The following is a 21972-nucleotide window of genomic DNA, read 5'->3' as shown; positions in this document are numbered from 1 at the left end:
CCTGTCCCGATATTTCACACTTGCTGTCTGGTCACCCTATAGTACTGCTTTAGTAAGTCCTGTCTTTTTATACACACTAGTTGCCAAGCTGTTATATATACACCAGCAATGGGGGGGTTTATAAATGTAGTTAATCATAATGATTATTCTTTATCACCGTTCTAAGCTTTGTCATTGACAATAAATATACCATGAACCCTTGTCTCATTCCTAGGTGTATTTACTCCCAACAACATTGATTGTTTTGGTTTTGACTAGATAAAGTTGAGTAATTTATAGGGGGAGGAGACAGCAGTAATGCTATAAAAAGTACTAATGACTGAAATTCTATATCCTGGAAAACTACAGATAGGGTGTGTAATTCCTAGCTCAAGAAGACACAACCACACTAGCTCTGATTGAGTTAATGCCTTAAAAATAGAGTGCAGGCACGAACAGCGGGAAGAGCTAGCTGCCCCAAGTACATACCCATTGGAGATGGTAGGCACACACTTGGGGCAGCTAGTGCTTCTGGGTGCTTGCGCCGCTGTAGCTACACTCAATTTTTAGTGCACTAGTTTGATCAGAGCTAGCATGGGTGTTTCTCCTTTATCTAGGAATTACACTCCCAGTCCCAAATGTAGACACCCTCAGATTTGAGTTTGCTTCCACTGGTTGTAAAGTCTTATGAGGAAAAAATAAATGTTTCCCCTACTGTCTAGCTGCATTTATTTTCCACTGAAGTAGCACCAATTCTTATGTATACGCTTCGCTCTTGTCAGCTGCAGAGGAAGGAATCCCAGAGTGTTCTGAATTATATCAGCAGTATTGTAGAAAATAAATAGGTTTGTGACATCTACAAGTAGGAAGGATGGGGCACAGGACTATGACTTAAGAGATCATGGTTCAGTTCCTGACTCAGCCGATGACTTCTTGTGTGACCTTAGGCAAGTCACTTAGGCCTAGATTCTCAGGCCTAGATTAGGTGCTGAAATACCTTTGAGAATCTGAGCCCTAGTATCTCTCTACTTAAGTTTCCCATCTGTAAAATAGGAATAGTACTTCCCTACCTCAAAAGAGTGTTGTGAGTATAAAATCCATAAATCATTGAGGCACTTGGAGGACAACCTGTACATTGTTAGATAGATCAGGGGGTACAGATTGAGGATAAGCAGCAGTGTCTTTTAGGGAGTTGCAGACCATCATTTTTTGTGAAGGCGTTCTGCTGCCTGCTAACATAGCCCCCCTCCTGATCCCAAAAATAATAGAGCCCCTTATCCTTCCTCTTCAAGGCTTGGTAACCCACAAATGGTCCCCAAAGTGGCCAGATCCAACTTAAAAGAGTCAGGTTACAGTAGCCAAAGGGGAAGCAGTACTAGGGTTGCTCTCTGCAGCAGAAAGGGAGATGCCATTTTGTGTCTCATAACTAGCAGGGTTGGTCTCCCAACTCCACAAAGAAGAGACTGAGCCCTAAGGCTCCACTGAGCCTGGGAGGACTGGCTGCCAGCTGAGCCCAGTAGGCCTTCCCTGCACTTGGAGACAGGAGTCAGCAGGGACTTGAGGCCATCCACAATTTACCCCTATCCTTTCCAGGAATAACATGTTTTATATCCTATAGTCTGTTTGGTCCTAGATTCCCTGTAACTATAAATTGTAATGCCAAATGTGTGTTAGTTTTGCACTGGGCTGGAGGCCAGGTGAAGGCACCAAGTGCAAAGAACCCAGGCCTACTGAGAGAGGAGGGAAGAATTAAGGGGCTTTACCCCTTGAGGATCGGGGCGCCCTAGGAGTGGGCTAAACACTAATGAGAAAGAGGAAGACTACTGATTATTCCATGTTCTGAGATGTGCCCATAATCTGTTTTATAAGGGGTAATTTCTTCTGTTGATCTGCATGTATTCCACACTGAGTGGAAAAGAAGATGGCTTTCTATCTCACCTTCATCTGTTTGATAACAGCCACCTGATGTATCATTGTATTTTTAATTTTCCCACCTCTCTCACCATTTTAATTGTCAATTTATTGCATAATTATGTTTAAAAAATCCTAACCTCTTTCTTGCCCCTTCCTGCTCTGTCCTTCTCACCCAACCCATCCTGCTTCTGCCCCCTCCCACCGGAGTCCCTTGGCTCCTCCCCTCTTTCTTGCTCCTGCAAAACCACTTCCCCTATTCCTCCTCCTCTGCATTCCAGTCAGGCGGCTTCCTCCTTCTCATCACTGCCTGCGTGCCAACATGGGGAGCATTAAGACTGCAGAACAGTTTTCCTGCTCCCATTTTCCATATCCGGCACTACAATAGGCCCCTAGCAATTGGCGCAATTGCAGGGAAATTCCTGCTCAGCCCCTGGACTGGAGCATGGCAGTGCACATGAAATATGGGAGACTGTAATTGCCGAGCCCTAACAAGTCTCTTCTGAGCATCTGAAACTACAGTTGTTGGAGAACTTGGCCAAATTTGTGTGGATTTTCAGAGAGATAGCAAAAGGTGCATCGCTGACACCAGGGTGTACCCCTGCCAAACTTCAAGTCCCTTCTGCAAAGCTTGGAGGCCCTGGAGCTTCCTAATTATATAGTTGAACATTTTTTTAACATGGGCAAAACAATGCATTTTCCCCTATCCTTGTTCTTGAAAATAAGTGAACCATAGTAGCTGAAACTTCCTTTAAAAAAATAAAATAGAATTTTAGAACGAGCCAGATAGCTAGCATAGGAAAGTTCATCCCAAATGGTTAAAGTTGGCGGTTATACACAGGTAGCCTTAACTATTGGCAGCACTCCCAACTCTGCCTATAATGAATACCCTACAGGCATCTAGGCCCAGAATAAGCCTAGATAGGAAACTGCTGTCACTAATTCTGTCAATTTGATCTTGAATATTTCTGATTCAATGGTGAGACCATTTGAAGAAGACCTAGCTCTTTCCAGAAAAACAAAATATTTCTGAAGTGCTGAGATCATATTCGTTGTTCCTGATGATCATGCTAAACCATGCTATTCAACCATAATTTCCTAGTCAAAACTCTTAACCTTCATAAAATCAAAATATAAGTTTAGGGCCAAATTCTGACTTTCACAAATAATTCCATTTGAAATCTGCTTATACTACTTGTCTGTGTAGTATAAGCAGATTTAGAACTCTGAGTATTAACACACTAAACCCAGAAAATTTAAGGTCTCTCTTCTATGTCAAAATATTAGAACCCAGATCTATGTGCACGGTGACTTGAACAGCAGTGCAGTTTGTGGCAATGTCTTTGGGAGGGAAATAAACAGAAATGTGATACCTTCAAATTTACCCTTAAAGTGTGCTAGAAGAATAGATAATTTTATTTGACCACTGACTATTTAAGATGAATAACAAAGTAGTATGTGGAACAGGAGATGAATTATTTTTCTCATGGTGTCTCTCTCTAACATGGCCCTTTTGTACATAATATTTTTGTTTTGTTTCGTAGTCCATGTACGATAGACAGGGTATTGCTGTGATGCCACCTACTGTACCTGGGACTCCTCAAGGTCTTTTTCTAGGTATACCTCGGGGTACAATGAGAAGACAAAAATCTATAGGTAAAATTTTTCTCATGTAAATTCTACACATTCATTTGGCATCTTTTATTAACTTCTGTTCTTGCTTAAAACATTTTGACTCCATTTTTCCTCAACTTAATTCAGTCATTAGTTAATTCTGATCCAAAGCTCAAGAACCAAATCAGTTTGCATGAAAACTAGTACAACTTCCATGTTTTGCTTTGATCGCTTTAGGCAAGAGTTGTGGGGTTGTAATGGCTATGGAAAGTTGCCTTTAACAAGGAAGGCCAGAATTTTGGAAGTGCAAAGAAAAAGAATTGAGGAAGATCTATTGTGATAAATCAGCTATAGCTAAGAGTCATTCAGACGTGTGTATTGACATGAAAATACCATCATCTGCTATGCAAGGTGTGATATGCACCGTACTGGTCATAAATGTGTGAAATAAGCTCACTTTTTAAATTCAAAGTGATCATTTTTCTTCACTGGGAGGGGGACTTAGTTTTTGGTGCATTTTCTGTTAAAATTGATCTACTTTACTCAAGGTATTTCTGAACTAATGAGCAGCATTGTGCTTGTGTAAAGCTGTTCAGCAAAATACCCACGATATTTTCAAATGTTGTCTTATAGCATAACCACCTTTTATACAAAATGCCATCCTCTTTGAGCAAAATCAGAAATTACTTTTATTACATAGAGCAGTGGTTCTGAACCTGTGGGTTGCCTGCGGCCCAATCAGCGCACAGCTGTGGCCCATATGACACCCTCAGGGCCATTCAGGTAGTGTATATACTGTGTGGATGTGGCCCATATAACAGAGAGCTGCATATGCAGCCCACAATAGTAAATAGGTTGAGAACCACTAATACAGAGAGTAACATTCTCTAAAACGTCTAAGGGACTTAGGAGGTTCCTAAGTGCCTAAAACACTTTTAAAAAGGGGACTTAGGCTTCTACGTCACTTAATTGTATTTGAAAAATGTTATCCAAAATTAAAATGTCACTTTTTATGTAATATTGATGGTTCTATATATTCCTTTTACTAAAACAATACAGGCAAAATTCCCAGAAATGCTTTAATATTGTACTTGCTGTGTAAGCATAGCATTACTTTGTGTGTTTCTGGATTGCTATAGCCAGACACACAGTTTCTCTGTATAAGAATTCCTTCCCTTCTTGATATATTTCAGAGAAAATTCCCTTCTATGCAATTACCTCACACTCATACAGAATCTTTAATGTTGCTCTGAGTAGTTTTTGTCCTTTTTCATACTTTCACTTTCTTTTGAAGAGAAATATATTGGCCCTGAAGGTACATAAAACAAAAGCATTTGCCTACAATCAGTAATCAGTTCAGTTTTGTTACTGTTTCACTCCTCTCTAATACTAGCATGTGGCTTTATGGAAAATCAACATTAGAGAACTTTTAATGAGCAGGAATGAACAAGCCAGCCACGTTTTATTATTTCAAATATGCTTCATGCCATGCAAAATTGCTGTAACCGCTTAGGGTATGTCTACACCGCCCTCAGGAGCAAGCCTCCCTACTCAGGTCAACAAACTTGGGCTAGCAGGGCTCACCCTAGCACTCTAAAAATAGCTGTGTAAACAGTGCTTTGAAGTTGTTGCTCTGACTCTGAAGCTTAGGGAGGGTGGGCTTCAGAGCCTGAGCTCCAGCCCAAGCCACAATTTCAAAATTCTGTCTACACTGCTATTTTTAGTGCAGTAGCATGAGCTCTCCTAGCCCAAATCTGTTGACCTGGGCTGGGAGGCTCGCTCCTGCAGGATGTGTAGACATTCCCTTAGGGTCATATCTTTAGTGGAAATAATATAACATTGGATTTAAGTACATTGCAAATTTTTAAAGTTTTTCCTTTATTCATTTTCTTTTTTTTAGGAATAACAGAGGAAGAACGTCAATTTTTGGCTCCTCCTATGTTGAAATTTACCAGAAGTCTATCCATGCCAGACACTTCTGAAGATATCCCCCCTCCACCACAGTCTCTACCCCCTTCACCACCACCACCTTCTCCCTCCCTTTATAACTCTCCCAAATCTCCAACATCAAGAAGCTATGGAACAATTAAACCTGCATTTAATCAGAATTCAGGTTCAAAGGTTTCTTCAGGTAGATCTGAACATATGGGAACAATAATGAGGGACAAAGGGATGTATTACAGAAGAGAATTGGACCGCTATTCTCTAGATTCTGAGGACTTGTATAGTAGGAATGTCGCATTGCAGGCAAACTTCAGAAACAAGAGGGGTCAGATGCCGGAAAACCCATATTCTGAAGTTGGGAAGATAGCAAGCAAAGCAGTTTACGTGCCAGCCAAACCAGCAAGGCGGAAGGGAATGCTAGTGAAACAGTCTAATGTCGAGGATAGTCCAGAAAAGACCTGTTCTATTCCAATTCCAACAATTATTGTGAAAGAACCATCTACCAGCAGTAGTGGGAAAAGCAGCCAAGGAAGCAGTATGGAGATTGACCCTCAGTCTTCAGAGCAGCCTGGACAGCTCAGACCTGATGATAATTTAAACGTCAGTAGTCCATTTGCAGCGGCCATTGCTGGAGCAGTGAGGGACAGGGAAAAGAGATTAGAAGCTAGGCGTAATTCTCCAGCTTTCCTTTCTACAGACTTGGGAGATGAGGATGTTGGCCTGATGCCCCCAACACCACGTATGAGGCAATCTAAATTTACCGATGAGGACGTATTTAGTAATGAAGATAGTTTTAGGCAACTTATGTCACCATCTCCAATTCCTGCACCTAGAGAATCTGAAAATCTTTTTAATAGCAGTGAACCTAGCAATGAAAGTGATGCAAGGACATTAAACTCTTCATCCATAAAAAAAGTTACTGAAAACAATATGGTTGCAACTCAGACCGTTAATGTGTCCAGTTCGGATAATTATGTTCACCCACTCACAGGAAAGCTATTAGATCCCAACTCACCTCTAGCACTCGCGCTCTCTGCGAGAGATAGAGCCATGAAAGAACAAACGCAACAAACTCCAGGCAAAGGAGAAACCGGTAAAGCAGACCTTAATAAACCCCTTTATATTGATACAAAGCTGAGATCTAATAATGAAACAACATTTCCTGTGACTGCTGCTGCTACCAGGCAAAATACACGTGGCCCACTGAGAAGGCAGGAGACTGAAAACAAATATGAAACAGATATGGGGAAAGAGAAGAAGCCTGAAGAAAAGAAAAACATGCTGATAAATATTGTGGATACTTCACAGCAGAAATCAGCTGGTTTACTAATGGTTCATACTGTGGATGCAGCAAAGTCTGATGACACGCTTGAAGATGATGAGAAGAGAGTTGAAATGGAAATGAACCCAGACAATTCTCCATCAGAGATGCCAGAAGATAGTGAAGAAGCAGAAAGTGGGTTGAATGTATCTGCTACACCTGAGCCACCTGCATCTCCCTGCAAAACTATTGTAGCAGCTAGCTCTGTTGATGACCCTGTCATTTTGCCATTTCGCATCCCTCCACCTCCTTTAGCATCTATTGATATTGATGAAGAATTTATTTTTACTGAGCCATTACCTCCTCCCTTAGAATTTGCTAACAGTTTTGATATCCCCGATGACCGTTCAGCTCCAGGTTCTGCTCTAACGGACTTACTTAAGCAAAGAAAAAATGGAACACCTACATCTGTTTCATTTAACCCCAATCAATCAACAAATTCTTTAGACAGTAAAAAACAAGTGGGTCTTTCAAACTGTTTGCCTGCCTCATTTCTGCCACCCCCTGAAAGTTTCGATCATGTCACCGACTCTGGTATTGAGGAGGTAGACAGTCGATCTAGTAGTGACCATCACTTAGAGACAACCAGCACTATCTCAACAGTGTCCAGCATCTCTACCTTATCCTCTGAAGGTGGTGAGAACTTGGATACTTGTACAGTCTATGCAGATGGGCAAACATTTCTGGTGGACAAACCCCCAGTACCTCCTAAGCCAAAAATGAAGCCCATAATCAACAAAAGCAATGCACTTTACAAAGATGCTCTAATTGAAGAAACTGTAGATAGCTTTGTTATCCCTCCACCTGCTCCACCCCCACCTCCTATCATTGCACAGGCCAGTACGGCTAAAGTTTTACAGCAAAGGACCTCCAAGCTATGGGGTGATGTAACTGAGGTAAAAAGCCCAATTCTCTCAGGCCCAAAGGCTAACGTTATTAGTGAATTGAACTCAATACTACAACAAATGAACAGAGAGAAATCCTCAAAGCCAGGGGAAGGGTTGGAGTCGCCTACTGGAACAAAAACTGCAAGTCTCAGTACAAGGTAAATGAAACTAAAAGAATTAAAACAAGATCTGTACTTCTTTCAAGATGTAATTATTCTGTTTCTTAAACAAGAGCATGCTTTTGAGAATTTACATAAGCAGGCTCCACCATAAGAATTTTGATAACATTAAAGATCAGCCTAAGGTATAAATATACTATACAATTGACAATTTTCCCCCGCTTATTCTGCTAGTTTCCAGTATAAAATAATGTACATTTTCATTGGAAAAAGGAGCCCACTTTCTGAGGCCACCACATTGGCCAATAAGTCTACCCCTAGCTACCAGCTACAGTTAGCTCCATTGTAATTCCCTTTGCTAGAATGCCACCCCTTTAACACACACATTTTAGGTCTCTGTGGAAGTTCCTTTCGAGGACGGTTCAGTAAACAGCAAAAGCAAGAAGCAGAAACCAGCGGGAAGTTTATAATTATTTGTTTCCATTTTAAGTTCTGTTTTTGTGGACACTAGATTGAAGGGCTTGTGTACATGGAGCAGCAATGTGCACTAATGTGTTGCACATTAATTGGTTCATAGATTCCGCAGATGCACATTAAAAGTTCCCTAATGCCCTTTAATGTAGTGCTGCTCAAAACAGTACTATGTTAAAGTTCAGTAGGGAATTTTTAGTGTGAACCAGCACGGTCTACATACTTGAATTAATGTGCAACACATTAATGCTGTTTAGAAATCACACCCAGTAGTGCTCACATTACCCCAATGTGTAGACAAGCACCAAGAAGCAGGGCCGGCTCCAGGGTTTTGGCCGCCCCAAGCAGCCAAACAAAAAAAACAAACAAACAAACAAACAAAAGCCGCGATCGCGATCTGCGGCGGCAATTCGGTGGGAGGTCCTTTGCTCTGAGCAGGAGTGAGGAACCGTCCACCGAATTGCCGCCGAACAGCTGGACATGCCGCCCCTCTCCGAAGTGGCCGCCCCAAGCACTGCTTGGTAAGCTGGTGCCTGGAGCCGGCCCTGCCAAGAAGACCCGATCTGCATTCTTAGCTGAGGCAGAATTCATATTGACTTGAAACCGAGTTTTGCCTGAGAGAGGAGAGCAGGAAAATGCCCAAAATGAATACTGAAGTAATGTATGATGCCTACTATATGGAGACTGTAGTCAAAATATTGTATATATTGTATTGTTTACTTTTTAAAAGAAAACTCCCCATAAAATATATGGCCAATTGTAAACAGAGCAAACCTAAAATTCATGGGAGAAGCTGATCTGAAGTGAGGATGGTTGCCTACAACTGGACAAGAGTTCTCTCAATTGCTATCACTTTGAGACACAGAGTATCCATTATTTTGATGTGAATTATTTAGGTTTATGTTTAAGAACTGGTGTGATTTTTCTTTTACAATACTATTTATACAACAGAGTTCTTGCAGTTTTACTCAACAATTATAATTGTATTGAAATTGTATTGAAATAACTGATTGTGGTTGATAAAATATCACTTTTCACTTAAGTCTTACTTCACACTCTCAGCATAGCATTATTTGATTTAGTTAGATAACTCATTTAATCAGTAATATTAAATATAATCCTTATAGTATGACAAGACATGAACCACAAAGCAATTTCATGAAGCTTTTTGTTGAAATCACATTATGTTACCACTAAGCTGTTGATTTAAATAACAATATCTGTATGCAATATCTTTAAATCACCTGGTATATTTACAGTTTTCAGTTTTTTTATTTATATTTCAATTGCACATATTTGTTTACTGAACAATCTGTGAAAGAAAATTTCAGGGAGCTAGAAAAGTTTCTAGATCAGCACTCCTTTTGCAGCCTGGCTCTGTTTACAATTGGCCATATATTTTTTATGGAATTGGTTTCCAAAGAATACCTACACAAGTCTTATGAGGAGATCCCATACGATATCTTATATCCTTGTACATTCAAATGTATATTGTATTACACTGAACACAAAAATTGTCATTAAAAATGAGCTGGAAGAACAAGGGTACAATAACTCTTGATCACAGGCATGTGCAGAGGCCTACAGGTAAATGGAAAAGTGTTTATATTTTGCTAAAGTAACTATAGGTAAGCCACACATATCTGAAAAGTGGATATATTCCTCTAAATCCTAGATTTGGGTTAAAAATTGTTTATCTTTAACTCCAGTTTTCTGAATGTTACCACTGTCCTACAAGAGATTTGAATAATTGGGCTTGACCTGTATGTTATAAGAAAATATGGTATCCTCTTTGTGGTATGGAGAGCTTTGGCATTATACAGAGTTTAGGAGTGGCTGCTGACCTGCAAGCCCATCTTTGTCTGCAGTGTTATTAATTGCTTGATCTGACCTGCCATGTGGAAATCCATTTTTGTTTGGAGCGTCTGTGCAAAACTGTAATGCTACCATATATTAAAGTTACTATCCAAATTATTCCCCCCACGAATTACTGTGCTGGGCAGGCAGTAGCCCCAAAAGAAGAAATACAGCATGGCTCCCGCTCTTTGGATACATCAGGGAGATGTTTGGCATTCTAGAAAGAGTGGCTATTTTAATACCAAATGATCTCTCATTTAGGAAGCAGTATTAGCTCAAGCCTCAGAGGATGGTAGTTAAAGTTTGTTCTTTCCCACTGGATATAAGCTGTTGAACTGGTGGCCATAAAGGAAGGTATGAAGAATCATACAGCATTCCTAGAATGAAGATATGGGTAAAAAATTCCAGGAGCGTGGAATTCCTTTCAGTTGTGCTTGACACGAACAGAGAACATAAGTTGAGTTGTCTGGTGCACTTGAGAGGCCTTAATGCAAAAAAGACAAATTCAATGAAATTTGTACAAATTGACCAACATATTTTGGTTGCTTAAGGTAGATGGACTTTTACCAAAGGTGGAGCAGAAACTGAACTTAGTATAATTGAGGATGCCTTTGGTAATCCTGTAAAACAGGAAGTTGCCTAATCATAGATGACAAGGTCAGACTGTATAGTCTCTTTCTGTTGCCTTCATGACTGCAGGGTTGTTGTTTTTTTAAATGTGTGCAGTTCTTGCTTTTCTTTGTCTAAAGTCACATTAAACAGCTAGTGTACCTGGCTTTATATGCCTAATCTTATTTAATTCTTTCATATTTAGGAGTTCTTTTCCAGGTTACAGTGGAACTGAACATTCCTGTTTATTCCAAAATATTGAATGGCAAATAACTAGCACATGCTTTGCCATTCCTTCCTATTCTGAAATAATCAGAACTCTTAATTTCACTGCAACTCTTTAATGAGTCAAAATGAAGCGCTGCATTTACTGGGGGGGAAATGAAATGTAGAAATAAATGGAGAGATTTCTTTCTGGGGAAAGACAAAATTAGGCTGACGGAAGCTTTCAAACAGTTTTTGAAGAGCCGCTAAAGTATTATATTTAAAAAAAAAAATTCATCATGCAGAAAAAGGGGTATTCATAGATGGTAGGCCTCTAGAAATAATTGCCTCCTGGGAGCCCTAAGGGAAGCAGTTACATTATATTATTCCCTCATAGCTTTGGTCTTTTCCTCTCCTACCCGAATTCTTACCACACATACAATAACGGAATGAAATTTTAAGTTGTGATCACCAGTGAATACAGAGACCTGATTCAAAGGATACCTTTAAAAATCAGAAATAAAGGCAAAATTAAATTCAAATTGACTGCAAGCTAATTCTTCTGTAGAAAAATAATCCCAAACACACATTTGGGACAGAGAATTCAGGGAAGGAGTAATGCTGGAAGACCTAGAAGATATAGCAGACAGCAAAATTACGCATGTGTTTACAATGTGATACGACAGTAAAAAAAAAAATGGCCTATAAAGTGTTGGTCTCCATATAAAGATGCATCACCTCACCAACAGGGATTTTACTCTTTCTATAATTCTAGTAGAATGCCTCTTGAATATTGGGGGAGAGGAAAGGTTTTGTTTGTTTAATTCAGTATCAGAAAGGTGTAGACTGGGGTGGGCAAACTTTTTGGCCCGAGGGCCATATCTGGGTATGGAAATTGTATGGCGGGCCATGAATGCTCATGAAATTGGGGGTTGGAGTATGGGAGGAGGTGAGGGCTCCGGCTGGGGGTGCGGGCTCTGGGGTGGGGCCAGAAATGAGGAGTTCAGGGTGTGGGAGGGGACTCCGAGCTGGGACCGAGGGGTTTGGAGGGCGGGAGGGGGATCAAGGCTGGGGCAGGGGGTTGGGGCATGGGAGGGAGTTAAGGGTACAGGCTCCGGGCAGCACTTACCTCAGGCAGCTCCCAGAAGCAGCAGCATGTCCTGCCTCCAGCTCCTATGCGGAGGCACTGCCAGGTGGCTCTGCATGCTGCCCCATCTGCAGGTGCCGCCTCTGCAGCTCCCATTGGCCATGGTTCCCAGCAAATGGGAGCTGTGGGGGCTATGCTTGGGGTGGGTGCAGCGTGCGGAGCCCCCTGGTTGCACCTACGTGTAGGAGCCAGTGTGGGACATACTGCTGCTTCCGGGAGCTGTGCGGACCCACGGCACGTGCGGAGCGGGGCAAACCCCCGACCCTGCTCCCCTGCTGGAGTGCTAGAGCAGGGCAAGCCCTGGACCTCGCTCCCCGGCAGGAGCTCGAGGGCCGGATTAAAATGTCTGGAGTTCCAGATGTGGCCCCCAGGCTGTAGTTTGCCCACCCCTGGTGTAGAGACACACAAAAATGAGCCAGAAAAGGGAGCTGAGGCGCTGGATGATTGATATATGAGAAAAGACTTAAAAGAGCTAAATAATTATTTCTTGGCTAAACAAAGATTGAGGAAATGGGGGAGAGAGATGGTCTACAACTATTTAAAGTATTTAAAAACCAGTGGTGAAAGGAATTCTTTAGTGTGTTATAAGGGGGAAGTAGGAGAGTAACTGAAGCAATAAGATGAAATTGAGTCTGAATATCAGGAAAGCTTTCTGCTGCTTAATATGCACAGGACTCTGCATTTCAGGCCTGATCTGCTCCCAATGAAGTCTGAGAGCCTTGCCAATGACTGCAGTGGGATTGGACCCTTTAGGTCTTTTTTCTGCTTAACCTCCTCTGTGCTCTGCCTAGGGGCAAGAATGGATGACAAATTCCTGGATGGGGTGGAGGGGAGGAGGAGAGGGCATGAGATGCTAATGGCAAACTCGTGGGAGTGGACAGAGTGCCTAGTTCTCCATCCTGACATTAACTTGAAATTGGCCCTAGCATGTGTTAATGTCTAGAACTGTCCACTTTAAATTTGTAGTTCTTCTCCAGAAACTGCCTGGGTAAAAGTATCACTGCCTTACTCAGCAGATCTGTTGCCCCCTGTGTGTATTAGTCAAACATGCTGACTTCAATGACAGAAATAAATTTTTTCACTGCTTTTAGTCCTGTCCCAACTACGACTGAATAAGTTCGATTGTATATTCCATTTGTGCATGATAAACAGAATTATTTGCTAAGTTCCAGCATACTTTGGACTCTCCTCCTGCCAAATTTTCAAGCCCTCGAGGTATTAGAATTCTTTTTAATAGACAAAAGCATTGAGCAAGCTAAATATAGGGGTTGCTGCCTTTCGCTCTGCAAAGTAGTATTAGAAAGAGAACTCAGAAACTTACCTCAGAAATGCAGAAATCTCATTGAATTAAAGGAGTAGCTCAATTAGCTCTGCCAAAAGGAAACTGATAAACATTTGAGTAGGCCTGGTAGACCCCCTATCCAAAGAGAAGCAGTGGTACACATACAAGCATTGTTCACAGGTTAGCTTGGGTTATGTTCACAACACTCAGCACCAGATGCCTGAGGAAATTAAAACATACATTGTTCATGTGAAATGTACAAATTTACAGCGTATGTCGCATTCCTAAACATTACTAAAAATGATCTCTGCACAGCTAGCAACAGATGCTTTAACTGTAAGGCTTACTTCCAATTCTATGATGCTTTGTAGCTGTCAGAACTGTAGCTCAGTCACGGTGATTGTATCATTTCATGGTGCTGATTAAAATTTTAAGGTATCATAGATGCATTAAATCATAGATAATTTGTGAGCATTAGTCAAAGAGAATAATGAAATATGACCTCTGTGTGTTTTGTGGTAAATGAGGACTACAGAGATGTTTTTGTACAGTAATGAGCAGAATGTCACACTCAATTATTAAGCAAGTAGAAGGAGCCAAGACATTGCTTTCTTCATACCTTGCTATAGTAATAATTCTTGTGTGTAGTTGTGATGGCCCTGGGACACTGAACGTATGTTAATATTTAGAATCATTTGGCTAGAAAGTCTACTTGTGTCTCAACTGAATTACCTAATTTGTGGGCAGGGCAGGAGGAAAGAAATGAGGAGAAATCCAAAGGATGCACTTGCTTAAATTGTACTGCTAAAAGAAGAAATGATAACTAAGTAGAGAGGGGATTTGTTCTGTGTTTGAATCTGGCCTGCAGCCATCTAGTTCAGGCAATTTTGGAGACCAGTCTTAATTGCAAAATGTTATATAGTGTGTCTAATATATCTTCCTTCATTACCTAAGTTCTTACACCCCAAGTCTGGATATCTGATTCTCACTGCCTCCCTTTTCATCCTTCCCCTCTCCCCCCAAAAAGGTTAGGCTTGGTCATTCATGTGGGTTCTATTTGAGCCCAATTTTAAAAAAGAGGTTTTAATAGTAGCTGGATATATTCAGTACCAGGAATTTTGATTTAGGTTCATCTATTAAAAAAAAAAAATACTTAGCAGTTATTTGGAAAATAAATCTTCATTGTAGCACTGAAGGAGTTATATTTTTCCCATAATATTGGGAGCTAATGTTAGCAGTTCTATAAATTCATTTTAAAACCTACAAGCTTTTATATGGATCTGATAAAGCAAAATAGGAGAATAAATCAGTGTTTTTTAACCACTTTAACAGATTACTGTGTACTCTGTGAACCAAGTAGTTGCTTAGCAACATAATGATCAGTGCAACCTGGAGGATCCAGTGAATAATGTCAGTGTGATTAACACCAAATAAACCAACCGGCTCTGAAAGGGAAGAAAAAAGCAGCAGAACAGCCCAAGGTGAAAATGGCATCATTCACCATGAGTTTCCTTAATTGCTCCAGTCTGATTCAACATGCTAATAAGGAATAAATAGTAATGACAGTTATTGTAGTTTACTATCACCACTGTTACCAAATCACACTGCTTTAGACAGAAATGGTTATAATTTATTCAGGATGTAATTCTTATATGGTTCTGTTTCATGAAATGTTTTGATGTTTATGATGTTAGCAGTGGGCCTGATTCTGTGTGGTGGTGCTAAGCGCCTTCAACTCGCATTGAAAACAATGGGAGTCAAACATGCTGAGGCAGCTTGCAGGATTGAGCCCTGAAGGGAGAAAAAAACGGTAGTGTGTTGGTATGATTTTTTTTTAAATGAACTTGCTATTATAAATGTTTTCTTACCTGTCTCAATTTTTTATAATATTTACCTGGAGAAGTGACATAATTTTATCGCAACCAGGTAAGGCAGAGTTAAATTCAGTAGCGAGTTATGCATAGTAAATATCAGGGTATTTGGTTATAGAGTGACTGCAGCTTTAACTCAACACCATCATCTGTTTGTGACTATTCTAAACAATCAAACTACCAGTGAATTTTTTCAGTTGCTGTTGTGTCCATTAGTTTCAGTTCATCTCATTAATTGTTTGTCAGCCAGTTTCACAGGATCTCTTGCTTTGTACGTTATTTTGCAGTGTTTTAGTCATTCCATTTTGTCATTTTTATTTGCTCCCATGACTGCTGTTAACAGAAGAGGGTCATGCTGAAGTGCCATGAAGTAAGTGACAACAAAAAGCATAGAGTATTCTATGTTGTGCCTTCTCTTTCCTTTAATTTTCACTCATTGGTATCACATTTTTAATGTTAACTTTGTTCCTAACTGCAGTTGGGATTAGTTTATCCTAATCCAGAAATGGTAGCCATTCTAAAACCACTGATTTACAGAACTAGATCTGATTTCAAACTGAGATTAAAGCCACCTTTTGCATAGAGAAAGATTTCAGCAACGATTCTTAAATGGGTTCCTAAATCCATATTTAGGTGCCTAAATAAGTGGCCTGATTTTCAAATATGTGGCGTGCTCAGAGCTTTGCAGGTGTTTGTGGGATTTTTATATGTTATTTACGTACTATTATTCTCTTAGATAAAGCTCTCTTTCCCCCCTCACTAGTGGGTGACTTCTTTATGTTTGCAAAATGAGTTAACCACCAATGTTGCTGCAACATTTTAATTCACAAAATTTGTCAGATCATACACAGTTTCTCCAAAAGTAATCATTCACCTCTGGGGAGAGCACAGGACAGTCCAACAGCAAAACTCACTCACTACATTGATCCCAGATAATGATTCAACAAGCTTTTTCACACACAGCCACATAGCCTTATAGTATCCTCTTGCTCTGCTTTACCATTTTCACATTAGTCTGCTTCGTTATTGGACCAACTGATTAAAACCCAGTGTTAAATGAGTTATTTGGCCACAGATCAGTTTTGTTCATACTTTGACAAAATGAAGGTGCATCTGATTTTGTTTAAGGCAAAGACAAATCACAACCACATAAAAGATTATCAATTTCTATTTTATAAGTTATGCATGAGGTACAGGCAGGCTCCCCAAACTCCAGTACATCCTCTGCGCTTGTAGCTGTGATTCCTTCCCCTTCGTACTTCTAGTCTGCTCCCACTTTTCCATCTTCTGTTAGTCATGTGAAAACTGCCCGCTCCTGCTGCAGCAGTCCCTCTTCCCTCTATCTGAATCCCTCGCCACGGAGAGCATTCTTCCACTGCAGAGACTTCCTGAGCTTTCTCCATTACCACTGAAACTTTTACTCCGAGAAACCCACGAATCTGTAATGATCGCTGTTTGCTCCCACTGAAACCATATCCCCTGAACAGAGACATCCCTTCACAGACCATTTCCCAATCCTTTCCATCTAGCACTGAACTAACTACTCAGCAAAATGCTCTGTGTCCTACCAACCCGCACACTGTCTCTTATCTTCACCAGCCCCCCAGACCAGGATTCCTGATCCTGCCTCACTTCCTTCCTCCCATAAACAACCCCACAATGGGACTCAGGGGCCTCTTCTGATCTCTCTAGCTAACAGATTCTGGCAACTAGCTTTTCAGTTTCTCTATTGGACTGAACTGAAGTAAAATACAAACATTTGTGATTAAAGAAAATTTTTGTTTCCACAAGTTAGGGCTTGAATAACCTTATTTCGTACTGTATTGGTATTTATATATTATTGGCTCTTTCTTTTGCTAAGACTTGTTTTTCTAAAAGAAGGTGGAAGAGCTTTGTCATAGACAGCAGGCCTTTAGGCAAGTCACAATATAAAAATAGCTCTGATGAGAGCATAATGTATGGTTTTGTTGTATTCCCCTCCTCCTCCCCGTTCCCGCAAGGGAGCCATCTAGAATATACTGCAGCATGCTGTCTGCCACTGAATCTGTGTTCAAATTAAAAATATAACAGTGTATTTAAATCATGAAAATATTCAGAATTAGCTAGTAAAATTGCTTGTTTGCAAGCCACATGGACTGCTTTTGCACTTGGGAAATACACCATTGTGACACAATACTTATATATTATGATGTAATATGAGCCAGCATAATATGCATTGCAACCAGTGCAATCACAAACAAGTGAATGTCTACACCAAAATATTATCATTTGCTGATTCTTAATAGGGACAGATTTATTTAAAATAATCCTCATGTTCTTCACCTTTTCAAGTATGCAAGTAAGGGAGGGAGAGAGTTCAGTCTGTAATTTATAAAGAAATTTGGTTTTAGGCAGGAGAACATTAGTATCACTACTATAATATGATCAAACACACACCTTTATATTGACCAACTAGAATGTACATGAATCCATTGGCTACCGTTTTGCTGACCTTCCTATCTTAACGATGAGCCACACAACAGTAGAGAACTGCTGATATGTAGTCTTTCATAGATAACTTTTTAAAAAACAGAAATGAAAGGAAAGAAAAATGAATTTAGAGAGTCTAGAATAAAATAGTTGCCATAGAAAAGGAATAACAAAATATAGGCAGAATGACAATTACTCACAATTTTTTTTCTTACACAAATATACGATGGTCTCCTGTTATGACACTGAGTATGCTGAAGAAGCTATATAGATTTCTGTATAGCACATGTTGTAATGCAAGGATTGGCATGGCATGCAAGGACAGTCAAAGAAGGGTCATGTGATTTAAGGCACGGGACTAGGAATGAGGAAAGGAGGAGAGGTCTATTTCTGGCTGTGCCACAGACCTGTTATGTGACCTTGGTTGAGTCACACAACTTCTGCGTCTATTGTCCCATCTGTACAATGATGTTAACAGCTACCACCGAGGAGGCTTGCGACTGTAAAGTTAAATTCATTAATGTTAGCGCAGTGTTCTGGGTTTCTTGGAATGAAGGTGCTGTAAAAGTGTAAATGTTATAATTACAGTATGTTTGAGATAGAGCTGCTAATGTCTTTCATTAATCAACTAAAATAGATTTGTCCCCTCTATCAGACAATGGGATAGAAATAGTGTAAATATTTATGATAAGAGCCTATTGTTAACTTTTTGTTAAAGGCGTAATGCAGTTTCCATGTAAAAGGTACAATAATAATGATTTTCTGAACAAATATATACTTGGAGTCCATTACAGCAGTAATTTTTGAGCAGCGACAGTACGTTTTAAAGTGGAAGATGGAGATGGAACCCAGTGTTGTCAGTTATATCACTGCTATGCAACAGGAAAATATCAGTGCCTAGCACAATGGGGACCCATTCTTAGTTGGTCCCTTGGCACTACTGTGATGAACATGGATTAATAATCAAAACATGATTTTTTATAATAGTATAGGAAAGTTAAATCAAAGACACACAGTAGGTGGAGGCGCAAGGAGAAGTTTTCACATGCTAGTGGATTAGGCCTTTTATATAAATCATGGCCATAGAGTGCAGTCCTTCTTTTTCAAAGCAAAACTGCCATTGTCTTCAAATGGTGTCTAGCCTTATTGAGGAATTTGGAAGTGGCCACTTAGTTCTAAGTTAAAATTAGTAAAGTAATTTACTTCTCTTAGTTCATTGATTTCTTTCTTACTATATACATCTTACAATCTGCTAGTGCTGTTGGCTTGGGCCCAATCCTGCAAGATGCTGAGAGCCATTAGGCTCCAAGCAGCTCACAAGGAGGTACTGAAAACCTTGCAGATTTTTACCTTTCTTGTTCAAATTACAATACTGTGCAATAAATTCTGAAACTATTGCTCCTACTATACTTTTGGAGTAACTAAAGGACTGACCCTGCAAGCCTTAAAAGATTTTGCCTGTTCCCTTTGAACCTGTGAAATGGTTTGTGTGAAATCAGTAGTACTGCTTGTGTGCAAACAAATTACTCAGAAAAAGTAGGGCTTTGCACGATCAGGCCCTGAATAGTCAGAATGTAAGTCCTGCTAAGAATTGATATGTTGTGTTACTCTGAGCTTTTCAGATACATCTGATTTATCTGACCTTTAGCTGTCATCACAGTGAATATAATTGAAATAATGTATACTGCTAGTACTGGTGTTTTATATTTGAACATCTATATGAACTATTGGCTTAAAACTAATATGCCTGTAGAATACCAGTTGATGAAACAAAGTCCGATTAAATTTAACCATATTCATGGTAGCCAGATTGTATAAATTTGGAACTGCATCACTTAACACGTCTCATTTAAACCATTTTCCAGGGTACAAATAGACACCCCCGCATTGTTCACACAAAAAAATAGGCAGACTATATTTTTATTAGACACTTGTTGTTCAAGTGACTGATCTGTCAAAACTCTGAGCACCCTCAATTCTCCTTATAGTCAAAGGGAGTTGAAGGCACCCAGCATCTTACAAAATTTGACCCAGGTAGCTAGAGCTGTGCCAAATAAATTAAAACTGAAAGCCTATTTTATTTGCCATTTAACAAAAAGGAAAATAGATTAATAGATTTTAAGGCCTGAGATGTCCACCTTGATCATCTAATTATAACTGGAAAGTTTTTCATCATGAGGAACAGGTAGTCATTTGCCATGGGGAAAAAAATCTGATTAGGGAAACTGAAAGTGGCAACATCGTGGGAGGAAAGAACTGACTGTTAAAACATAAATGTGGTTTGCTGTTGGTTGGTTGGTACTCTCGTCACACTTTTGGGTTGCCTGTTTGTTGACAAAAAATATTGGAAGCGAATTTTCCAAAAAAACAGTGACTGGATGGCCCAAGGGATTTGTAAAGGGATATGGAGCTTTTTACCGGTAGCTAGCTAGTTCAAATCCTGCCCAGGACAGTAGTTTTCAGAAAAGTAAACAAAAGTCATAATCTCCACGAAAAGATTGGTGATGCCAATCCCCTTCCTAATGTACCCATATCCATAGAAACTATTGGCACCTTCACTAGGCAATGTCAGCAAAGGCTTTAGTGGGCACTTAAAGACTAAACTAAACGTTCTTTCCAAGAGGTGGTCTCTGCAGGGATCATTTGAAGAGATTCAGGAAGCTTTTTATATAGATGAATAGGAATCAAAATAGGCACTAAAATTAACGCATCATTTGATATTTTTAAGTTCAAAGTCCAAGTAAATAACATGCTTCAAGTAAGTTTTAAATTCATGTTTAAACTCTGCATTTTTTAGCTACACTATTTCACTGTGTGAGATTTAAATCCTGACTTAGTCAGAGAGGAGACCAAACCAAAACCAACCACTCCTAGTATTTGAGGTGTGTTCATATTCAGATCTGAACTTCATGGCCTAGTTACATATCTAGAACGCCTAGCCGAAGAGTCCTTGTGTTTGTAACATTTTCTCATTTAATTTTGAATTAATTTATAGAGTCCATGGAAAGGGAAGAAAATGTAAATTTATCATGTTCTCTGGCTTTTTTTAAACTTCTCATAGGCAAGATTTTCATTTATAATGACATTATGGCTTACCATTGATCATAGAGAGTTGGGTTTGTTTTGTGGGAAAGAACTGTGGTAACTTCTTGGTGCCTGTGCCTTAACCTGACCTTGTTACAAAAAGTACATTCATGTGTGAGATATATCCAAAAAAAAAAAAAAATCATTTTTGTTACTCCAAAGCCACTTTTTTCTCTTGTTGGTAAGGAAAATCCTTCATTCAGTTGCTGATGTTTCTGGATGTTTTCTGTTTGTAATTTCAGGAGCACAGAAGTCATGAGTACTGTCTCAGGTACACGAAGTACAACCATCACTTTTACAGTCCGGCCTGGCACCAGCCAGCCCATCACATTGCAGAGCAGGTCCCCAGACTATGACAGTAGGACATCAGGAGTGAGACATGCTCCAAGCCCTGTGGTTTCACCAACAGAGATTAACAAAGACATCATGCCTGCTCCTCTGACTGCTGCTGCTTCAGCTTCATCTCCTTCTCCAACTCTGTCTGATGTATTTAGCCTACCCAGCCAGCCTCCTTCTGGGGACTTATTTGGCTTGAACACAGGACGCAGCAGGTCTCCTTCTCCCTCAATATTGCAACAGCCAATCTCAAATAAGCCTTTTACAACTAAGCCTGTCCACCTGTGGACTAAACCAGATGTGGCAGATTGGTTGGAAAGTCTAAACTTAGGTGAACATAAAGAGACCTTCATGGACAATGAAATAGATGGCACCCATTTACCAAACCTTCAGAAGGAAGACTTGATAGACCTTGGAGTGACTAGAGTTGGGCACAGAATGAATATAGAAAGAGCTTTGAAACAGCTACTGGACAGATAAAAATGGCTACTCTTGCCTCTCAAACTTCTGTTTATAAATAGAGATGGGCTGGTACTGAAATACGCAAAATGTCTTGGCTGTCTGTAAGTGCCAGCAAAAGAAGAAAAGGTTTAATTTAGCTGCTGGTACCCAGTAATGCAGACTGTATGTTTAGTGCCCAAGCTTAAATCCAAGTAAATGAAATTAATGGGGCTATTTTGTTTCAAAGGGTGGGGGTGGGGAGGTGTGGGGTGGAGATAGAGAAGAAAGATAATTGTTAACTTTGAAATATTACCTATCCATTTATGATGCCCTTCAGCTGGACCCAGAACGTGTAACTTTTCTTTTGGTTTAAAACCACAAGCATTTCATTTTTGAGCAGAAATCACCTTATTTTATATACACCTC

At 40.0% G+C, this 21972-nt stretch overlaps 1 protein-coding gene across 1 annotated transcript in view; it reads left to right on the top strand.

Moving 5' to 3' along the window:
* SHANK2 (SH3 and multiple ankyrin repeat domains 2) overlaps nt 1-21767 on the top strand; it is a 561458-nt gene extending 539691 nt beyond the window's left edge. The window contains exons 21-23 of the mRNA XM_029911481.1: nt 3435-3546; nt 5405-7814; nt 21012-21767. Coding sequence (XP_029767341.1) covers nt 3435-3546; nt 5405-7814; nt 21012-21585 — 3096 coding nt within the window. The 3' untranslated portion in view covers nt 21586-21767. The remainder of the gene's footprint in view (nt 1-3434; nt 3547-5404; nt 7815-21011) is intronic.
* Nucleotides 21768-21972: the final 205 nt, after the last annotated feature.

The sequence above is a fragment of the Terrapene carolina genome, unplaced genomic scaffold (genome assembly GCF_002925995.2).
Source record: "Terrapene carolina triunguis isolate 2854851 unplaced genomic scaffold, T_m_triunguis-2.0 Scaffold96, whole genome shotgun sequence".
Lineage (NCBI taxonomy): Eukaryota > Metazoa > Chordata > Testudines > Emydidae > Terrapene > Terrapene triunguis.
This window is presented reverse-complemented; position numbering and strand designations above follow the sequence as displayed.